The sequence below is a fragment of the Citrus clementina genome, unplaced genomic scaffold (genome assembly GCF_000493195.1).
Source record: "Citrus clementina cultivar Clemenules unplaced genomic scaffold, Citrus_clementina_v1.0 scaffold_4, whole genome shotgun sequence".
In the NCBI taxonomy this organism is placed as follows: Eukaryota; Viridiplantae; Streptophyta; class Magnoliopsida; order Sapindales; family Rutaceae; genus Citrus; species Citrus x clementina.
The window spans coordinates 10912929-10922809 of NW_006262274.1; the positions used below are offsets into that span (position 1 = coordinate 10912929).

General features: G+C 27.4%; 1 protein-coding gene across 1 annotated transcript; it reads left to right on the top strand.

Annotated features, from left to right (window-relative positions):
- Positions 1-204: 204 nt before the first annotated feature.
- LOC18044642 (glycine cleavage system H protein, mitochondrial) lies at positions 205-1812 on the top strand. Its single transcript, XM_006436694.2, has 4 exons — positions 205-470; positions 622-710; positions 986-1156; positions 1570-1812. Exons 1-4 carry the CDS (start codon positions 371-373, stop codon positions 1696-1698), a joined length of 489 nt encoding a protein of 162 aa, XP_006436757.1. The 5' UTR covers positions 205-370; the 3' UTR covers positions 1699-1812.
- The last annotated feature ends 8069 nt before the right edge of the window (positions 1813-9881 follow it).

Here is a 9881-nt window from a genome sequence, read left to right on the forward strand (position 1 = left end):
AAAACTGAAAACTATAAGTGGTCCAGGGCTTGTTAAAATGAAAATACAGATATTTTGTTGGTTTCTCATCTCATTTAAGCCCATAATTTTTCTCGGGAAAATCTATTGTGAAAACAAGTCACAGTTTCAATGGGCATAACGGGTATAAAATTTGTACCTATTTGTGCAAGAAAAAGCTTTTGATTAAAGCCCAACGCATTAGGAGATCGTGCTGTGGTGGTGGTCTCAGGATTAGGCTTTCTTTATCAACCATTCAAACAAAGATAAAACTAGCCACGAAAATATATAGTCAGCTTTCATCCATTCTTTATCTCTTTCACCCTATATGCTTTGAGACTTGGAGCTACTGAAAAAATAAAGCAAATAAGGCATGGCACTCAGAATGTGGGCGTCGTCTACTGCCAATGCTCTTAGAATTTCCTGCGCCTCCAAAACTCCTGCATTTGCCCTCTCCAGATGCTTCTCTTCTGGTACTCAACTCATTTCATTTCCCCTTCCAATGATTATTTTCTGCAAGCTAATGGGTTGATTTTTTTTTTTTTTCCATAAATTCAAGAGCTATTCTTTTGAGTCATTATTGTCAATTAAAGAAGATTACTTATTTGGTTTGATTTGTTGTAGTCTTGGATGGGTTGAAATATGCATCCTCGCATGAATGGGTGAAGCATGAAGGCTCTGTGGCTACTGTTGGCATCACTGATCATGCCCAGGTTCTTCTTATCTCTGTTTCTTTCATTAGATTGGTTAGTTATGTATGAACTCGTGGGGGATAATGTTTCTTTATTTAAATTCTATGAAAATTTTGGGAGACTATCACGAGGATTTCTGAGCTTTTAAGTTAGATTTTTATTTTTTTTAACCATGTTAGTTGAAATTTCCTGAACGGGGAAATAATGGTGACGGAAACAAGTTTTTTAAACGACATCGTTTCGACTGTCTTTTGTTTCGGTATACTTTCGACCAATTATTTGTGTCAATATTACAGGATCATCTTGGAGAAGTAGTGTTTGTGGAGCTGCCAGAAACTGGTGCCTCAGTCAAACAAGGCGGCGGCTTCGGGGTTGTAGAAAGTGTGAAAGCAACCAGTGACGTTAATTCCCCCATTTCTGGTGAAGTTATTGAGGTTAACACCAAGCTCACTGAAACGCCTGGCTTGGTAATTTTCTCAGTCAATTCTTTCACACTCTAGGAACCTAATAAAAGTAAAATGGGTATAAAATTTCGTAATTTTCGTGTAGATATTTTGTTTAATGAAATTATTGTGTTATTCCATATTGACTAATAAAGAGCAAGTGCCTGAGTTTATATAAGGATAGTGGTCTCACCGTGAGTCCATTTGGGTCGTCCAATTTGGAAATTGTTAAGAGTTCTCTCACATTAGTAAGAAAACTTGGAGATACTTAAAAAGTCTTAAAAGGGATGAATCGTTCCAACTTAAGGCCTAGATGTCTAGCCCCATCCTGAAGCACTTGGCAACATAAGCGTAACCAAAATTTTGCGTCCGTAATCTAAGAACATTTTCACCATAAAAATTTTGGACTCTAACATGGATGCCTTTGAATGATGTAGGTCAATTCAAGCCCATATGAAGAAGGATGGCTGATAAAGGTGAAGCCTAGCAGCCCTTCGGATTTAGAATCCTTGATGGATCCACAGGCTTACACGAAATTTTGCGAAGAAGAAAATGCAGCTCATTAGAATCTTCACATTGTTTCATTTTCTTTTCCCAAAACATACTAATAAATCTCTTTGTTTTACTCGCTATGTGTGTTGTAATTCTGCATCTTCATGTAATTAAGACCCATTTCTCCATTCTCTTTTACCCGTACTAACTATTTAATTTTGACTGTTTGAGGTTCGTTCCAATTAATTCTTGATAAATTACAAGTGCAAATTGGCGAGTGTAGGATAAAAACACGTTGTCTATTTGTTAGAACTAATTCAATCACAATGAAAATCTAGCCTCCGAAAGCATAGCTGAGTGGTTTTCAAATGATTTTATTTAACTGACCGCACAAAGATAAAATTATAATTATTTGTTACTTATTTTTATTTATATTTTTAATTAAAAAATTATTTTTATGTTAAAAATGAAGGTTTAGGATTCAAGATAGACTCACATGAATGGATAAAAAATCGGGTTGCCGTTAAATCGGTTAAAAACAAAAAAAAAAATACCCAGAGAGTTGAGAATATTGGGTTTGTCGCTTGTGGGCTTAAGGCCGACTCAAAATCAAATTTATTGGCCCAATTTAAAAGCCTAACACGTATTCAGGTCTGCAGCATCAGTCACGTACAAAGTCTATTTTACCCCTTGAGTGTGATGTAATAGCACAATTCAACCCTGCTATTTAAAAAATAGTGTCTCATCCTTTTTTTTTTATAGTAATATTCTAAAACACCCATCTGTTAATTTACTGGTGGGAAAGAGCTCTTTTCACTGCTAGAGTTTTGATGTAATAGTTTACTTCATCATTATTTTATAAACAATAGCTCATTTCATCCATATTTTTCAAACAATAGATTAAAGTATCCCTCCATAAATTTACAGTTAGTTTACTCTATAATTCATTGAGGGAAAAATAATATTTTTAGTTAAATAAATGCAAACCATTTTAAAATAAAAATCTCAACAACAATTAAATAACATATGACTTTCTATATAAATTTAAAATTTAAAGATAATTTAGTAAAATAAAAATAACACTAGAAATATGCAACATATATACACGCGTATGTGTGTTCATTAATTTTTTTTAATGAAGTCAACTTAATTTTTGATGATGATGATGATGATGATGATGAATAATAATAATAATAATAATAATAATAATAATAATAATAATAATAATAATAATAATAATAATAATAATAATAATAATAATAATAATAATAATAATAATAATAATAATAATAATAATAATAATAATAATAATAATATTAAGAAATCACCATCCATGTTAATGTCAAGGATAAGTAAAAGATTAAAACACACACGCACTACAATGTATTTTATTTTATAATATTTTTAAATTTATATTTTCATGTCTTTAGTGTGTATTTTTTAAATAAATGAAGGATAATAGTATTGATTTATTATTTATTTATTTATCTTGACCATATTAAAGTTAAGAAAAAATTAAAGGATTAAAAAAAAATTACTCTAGTGCCTATAAAATCTATGTTTTTTTTTTAATTTTGTCTAAATATATTTTACATATTATTTAGTGTTATTATTGCTTATTTGTTAAGTTTGTTGGCCTAAATGGTTAGATGAACTTTAATTTTGATAATAACGAACCACATGTCAAGGGCAAAATGATAAATATGCATTTTACAATCTCACTAGTTTTTTAAGGACAAAAATCATTCACGCGAGATGAAGTTCAAGGTTCTCAAATAGCCAAAGGTACAAAGCTCATCAATCAAGAACAAGCACCAAGGGCACTAGTTCAGGAGATTTCTCTGGCTTTAATTCTTGTAAAGCTAGTATGATAAATTGAATGCATTCTATGTACTTAAAAGCTCAAATTATTTTCATGACACCTTTAAGAAAATCATTTTCATAACATAAATGTTCTATATTTAAAAGAAAATTGATTTTATGAAATGATTTGTTTTTCAAAGTTTATAAACTAAATTGATAAATGTTTTTGAGAACTTTAAAATCCTAGAAATGGGTTTGTTTGAAGACTTATAATGTTTTGGGGCAAAACTATAATTTTAAAATCTTAGCGGTGAACCGGTAATTTTAAGCGGCTAACTGATACTGATTGATTTAGCCTCTGGAGCTCATTGTTGAACCATTTATGGAAAACGACTAACCGATAAGAGTAAATAAATCTTGGATAAGGTTCTAGCGACTAACCGATATCTTTCAAAGAGGTTCTAGACTCAAAACGGTGAGTCGTTTACTTAAACAAGCCAACCGACAATTTTTAAGAGAGTCTCTTGGTTAAAACAGCTGATCGATAAATTTTTAACGGTGATCTAAATTAAAAAATTTTCAAATTGGTTTAAGACGGTAACTTGCCAAATTAGACAAACAGCAATCTGTTTCATAGCAAGCGATAATCCATTTACTCCAAGAAATAACATAATGGCTAGTTTTCTTACTCAAACTATAAAAGCCAAGTCAAGCTCATTTCAAAATAGCTTGCTCATTTTACTATTCATCGTCTTCTTCAATTTATCAAGCTTAGCATTGTTCATATAGATCAATTTGAGCATTCACTTGCTTATTCATTTATATTGATTTATCATTGAGCTATAACTCGCAAATATACTCTTGTGAGAGTACAATCTTTGTAAACTTCAATTTCATTTCAAAATTTGAGTGTTTGTGAGTGTCAGAGACACTTGGGATAGAGGTGTGAGGTCATCTCTCATTGTAAAGGTCCATTGACATCTTAAAAGTTAATTGCAATCATCTTAAAGCTTTAGGTTGTAAGGCTTGGTTATTGAAATTCTCAAGTATGGTTGGCTTGAAGGTGTGGACGTAGGCCGGTTTTGCCAAACCATATAAAAATCTTGTTTTTGCTTCTCTTTCCTTTATCTCCTTAAATTTACTTATTGTTGTATTTGTTAATTAATAATTATTTGGAGCACAAATTTCTATTGGACTGTGTTTTTAGTTTTAAAAAATTCTTAAAAACTGAATTCAACCCCCTCTTGGGTTGTTTACTTAGAACTTCATAGTTATCCTTAAATTTTAAATTTATATAAAAAGACAGTATTTTAATTATTTTTTAGAGTTTTATTTTCAAATAGTTTGTATATCATTATTTGAAAATCTTATTTTGCCATCAATGAATTATACAGTATACTAACGGTAAATTAACGAAAGAAAGTTTTGGCTTATTATTTAAAAAGTAAGGATGAAATGAGATATTATTTAAATAATAAGGATTAAATTGACTATTATATCAAACCTTAGGGGTAAAAATGATAATTTCCCTTTACTATTAGTGTTTTGTATAATTCATTGTCAAAATAGGATTTTGAAATGAGGGTATACAAATCATTTTAAAATATAACTCTCAAAGACAATTAAATAACATCTGCATAAATTTAAAATTTAAAGATAATTTACTGAATAAACAATAATAAAATAATAAACTAAATAATATGTAAAATATATATTTAGGAAAAAAATAACAGATTTTAAATGCACTAAATTGATTTTTTTGTTTTTAGTTTGTCCTTACTTTAATTAATTTGATCAAAATAAATAAATAATCAATCAATACTATTATTTTACTAAAAATAAACACAGACTCCTTCGTTTACTTAAAGACAAACACATACTAAAAATATAAAAACACAAATTTAATTTACTATATGATAAAATGCACTGCATTAAAGTGTGCATTTTTTTTTATCTTCTAACTTATTCTTGACTTTATTAATATGGTCAGTAGCTGTATATGTATATATGTGTGTATGTGTCTATATATATATATATATGTTATTTAGTTGATTTCATTAAAACATTTACACACATAGGCATTCACTACAGATTTTTTAGAGTTATTTTTGTTTCACTGAGATATCCTTAAATTTTAAATTTATGTGGAAAGCCAAATGTTATTTAATTATTCTTGATATTTTTATTTTTAAATGTTTTCAATCTATTTAATTAAAGATCTTATTTTATCCTTAAGGTTACGTTTGGCACATTGTATTGTACTGCATTAGCTGCAGTGCATTATAGTGTATTGCATTAAGTTGTATTAAGTTATAATACAATATCATGTTAGGTATAACATGACTTTAAGTATGTGTAATAATATTTTATATCATTACTTATATTACTATTAAATTTAAATTAAATTTATTCATTTTATTAATATTTAAGTATTTATTATTAGTTATATTAAATTGTTTAATATAATAAGTTTTTATATATTAATTACTATAATATAATTAAATAATGTAATATTTTGTTATATTTTTATTTTATATATTATTTAAATATTTATATTAGTTATATTAATTTAGTAAATAATAATCAATTTTTATATAATAATTATAAATAATACATTATTTAGTTACTCTTGAATATAAAAATAAAAAGTGTAATACAATTTATTGAATAATAAATAATAAATTTATTAATTTATGTTAGTAATTTAAGATAAAGATAAAAGAAAATAAAATTAATATTATTTTAAATAAAAATTTTATATTTATTTTTATATTATTATAATAAAGTTAAAGAAAAGCTAACTAATGTGGCAATTAAACCCGACTCCCAGTCGGGTTTAGGATATGCTGCAATTAGCTATATTATAATGCAGTCAATTGTTATAGCCAAACATGAGATTGTATTGCTAATGTAATACAACCTCTTGTCATGAGGAGTACCAAATATCACCTCAATAAATTATATAGTAAATTAATTGTGAATTTACAATGGATATTTTAGGTTGTTTTTTAAAAAGTAGAGATGATTTGGGATATTTTGTAAAAAATAAGGATAAAATGAGCTATTGTATCAAATCCTAAGGGTGAAAATGTCTTTTTCTCTATCAATAATGCTAGATCTCAACATTTAAGTCTTAATTTAAGTTCAATACTATGTATTGTTAATTTATTAGATTTTAAATATAAAATTATTTATTACTCTATTTCACTCTCTAATTAATGAATGTCAAAATAATTAAAATTTAAGTTGAAATTAAAATATCAGAATGCCAACATTACTATTACTATTGTAGCAAAGACATTTTGTGGCTCTTGAAATTTAATAGAAGGCCCTTGAAATTTTTGTGTGGCTTAGATTTGATATTTTTCTTTCTTTCTTTCTTTTTTTTCCCTTCGACGGATTTGATACTTTTACAAGAAGCAAAGTGGCAGCCCGGGCTAACAGAAAAAAATAGAGGAAGCCACGCATAATTGAGTGAAGGGAGGGCAAATTCAAGGGTCAAATCGGACTTTTCCAAGCGTATGACTAAAATTTGTAATATGTTAATAATTAATAAGTTGTTATAATAAAAAATAAATTAAAGAAAATGATAATTTTAAAATAAAATTATAAATAAAGAACATAAAACGAATAAAAGTTCATAAATTTAAATTTTTAGTACTGGATTCTTTAATATAGATACCATATTAATTTATTAAGGCTTAAGAGATAGTTTTATGTTATAAATTTAGATTTTTTGAATCATTATTGATTTATAAATTATGGATTAAAATTATAAATTTATATTTATAAAAATAGAGGGGTAGGCCTAACTTGAGCCTTTTTATTAAGCCCTTGTCCAAACCCTCATTTGAAGGATCAAAGCTTTTTTAACCAATCCTAATTCAATGTTATTCAACTAATTTATGCTTGGATTATAAAATTTATAAGTAATTATTTTTATTATTTTCATTGAAATTATTTGCATAGAATAGAAAAAGAACTCATGTAAGATTTATTTTAATTGGTGCTTTAAATATTAAATGCATAAGTAGTGGTTGTCGTCTCATAAAATAATTTTAACTTGTCATTCTAAATTAGGAAAGTAATTAATGATTAAATAATTATTAAGTTTAATGATGGTGGATTCTAAAATATTGGTAAATTCAGTTTAGATTTTTTAAAAGTTAAATATTTTTACATTAGACTAAGATATAATTATAATTTGCTTAGATTAGATTTAGTTTTCCTAAAATTAGTAGTCTTTGTAGGTTTGACCTTGTTGCGCTGGCCTGGTCTATGACTCTATGCTCCAATAGACTCGTGACCAGTGACTAGAATAAAATTTCAAAAGAGGTTAATTTTCTTATGTTTACATAAACGAATTCACTGAGATTCTCTGCTCATCTTACCTTTTGCTTGCATAATTTTTAGGAATAGCAAATAAGTTTGGGCCGGCCAGAGCGTAGGTTAGCACGACCCATTCCCACGAACTTTGATTTGGGCCTTTTGCATGAGGATCTAGACAAGGACTTAAGGAAAAAAAAAAAAGTTTAAGACAGGCTTAAGCCTTTTATTTTTTTAAAATAAATTTATAAATTAGAATAATAAATTAAAATTTAAAAATAATGGGAAAATAAAAAAATTAAATCCTTAATTCATATATCAATAGTAAATCAAAAAACTTAAAATTATAATACTAAATTCTCTTTTAATTGTTAAATAAGAGAATGCATGAATTAGAGAATCGAGTACTAAGATATTAAATTTCTAAATTTTATTTTCTTTATTTATTATTTCATTTTGAAAGATTCATTTTTTTTAATTTATTGTTGATTATAACAACTTTATTATTATTAACTCATTTTTTAAGTTTACAACAATTTAAAAAAATGTGAAAAAATAAGTGAAAGCTCAAACCCTGACCAAGCCCAACCTAGGCCCGCAACGGGCTCAGCCCAAGCCTTGCCTTACAATTCCAATGGGCTTGGGCTTCAAAAAGCCCAACCCAAGCCCGCATTTTCCCCTTGCCTAATAATTTTGATCCATTCAGATGTGTCCCTTACTCATTTAGATAGTTGTAATTATTATCGTTGTTATTATTATTATTATTAAATTTAATGCCCACAAAAGGGACAAAGCATTCTAAAAAGTAAGCAAAATGCAAAATGAGTCAAGGATTTTGATCCATACGAGATACTTTGCCGCATCATATAATCCTATTGCTTTACAAATTAAATGAAATATAACCTTAATCCAAGAGTACTGATATGATCTAAGCTACTGAACTTTATTAATATTCGAAAAAACTAATGTTTTTACACTATTAAATCATATATTTTAATAACTTTTTCAGACACTATATTATTAAATTACATAACTTAATAGTATTCCTGAAATTTAACAAATCTAAGAAACAATTAAACAATTGCCTCTGGATTAAATTTCTTGGAGAAAAGGAAAGAGCGCTAGCATGCTCGAATTACTTACCATCAATAGATTGGGAGAATCACACTTTAATCTGTTATAAAAAATCATTTTTACTACTTAAACCATGATAAATTTTTAATTCCTCATTTTATCTTAGGTGTTAAAATAGTTATGTAGAAAACATATACACGAAATATAAGTGAAATATTTTAACAAGTAAATTAACTAGTTTTAACTTAAATATAGAGGTCCCAAGTAGGGATGTCAATTGTGCCCGCAAACCCATCCGCCAAAAACTGCCCGCTGCGGATAATTTTGCAGGTTGCGGCAGGTTTGGTATTACAAATTGAAATCCGCATTTGGATGCGGGTGGGTTTGGTATTAGCCCAATATCCGGTGGATACCCGCATGGATATCTGTTAAACCTGCAATATTTTTTAAAAATATTTTTAATTTAATTTTACTTGAAAAAAAATTAAATCTAAAAAATATATAAGGAAAAGAATGCAAATATGCAAAGTGCCAAATAATCAAAGTGCTTTTGTATGAACTATTTTTGTTTAACTTAATGCATGAATTATTTCATTATTATAATTTTTTTCTTCAGATTACTATTTAAAAAGTATTATTCTTTGAAAAATATTAATCTTAATGATTATTGTAGCCATCATGTTGGATGGGTGCTAATGACGGTGAATGAAATGAAAATATTCTCTTGGAGCTTGTGTTGAACAATAATATGAAATTTAATTGTTATTTTTAGATACTAATTTGTGGTTTTTTTAAATAGATTTGTATATTTTATACTTAAATTTAAGAATTTATATTGGATTGATGTTGAAATTTTAATTTTTCATTTACATTGGTTAAATTTAAAATGGAGTATGTTATGTTGAATCTGAGGCTATTATTGTAAATTTATATATTGAACATTTGTGATTTTAAATGTAAAAACCCACTAAAAATCCGCTGGATACCATTGCGAGTTTGGTAATTGTCAAAACCCACAGCTGGTGGGTTTTTTTAAAAAAATTAAAATCCGCTG

Coding starts and splice junctions, on each gene's coding strand:
- LOC18044642 (XM_006436694.2), top strand. CDS start 371: ATGGCACTCAGAATGTGGGCGTCGTCTACTGCCAATGCTCTTAGAATT. Junction 711..985: donor GCATCACTGATCATGCCCAG/GTTCTTCTTATC, acceptor TCAATATTACAG/GATCATCTTGGAGAAGTAGT. Junction 1,157..1,569: donor TCACTGAAACGCCTGGCTTG/GTAATTTTCTCA, acceptor TGAATGATGTAG/GTCAATTCAAGCCCATATGA.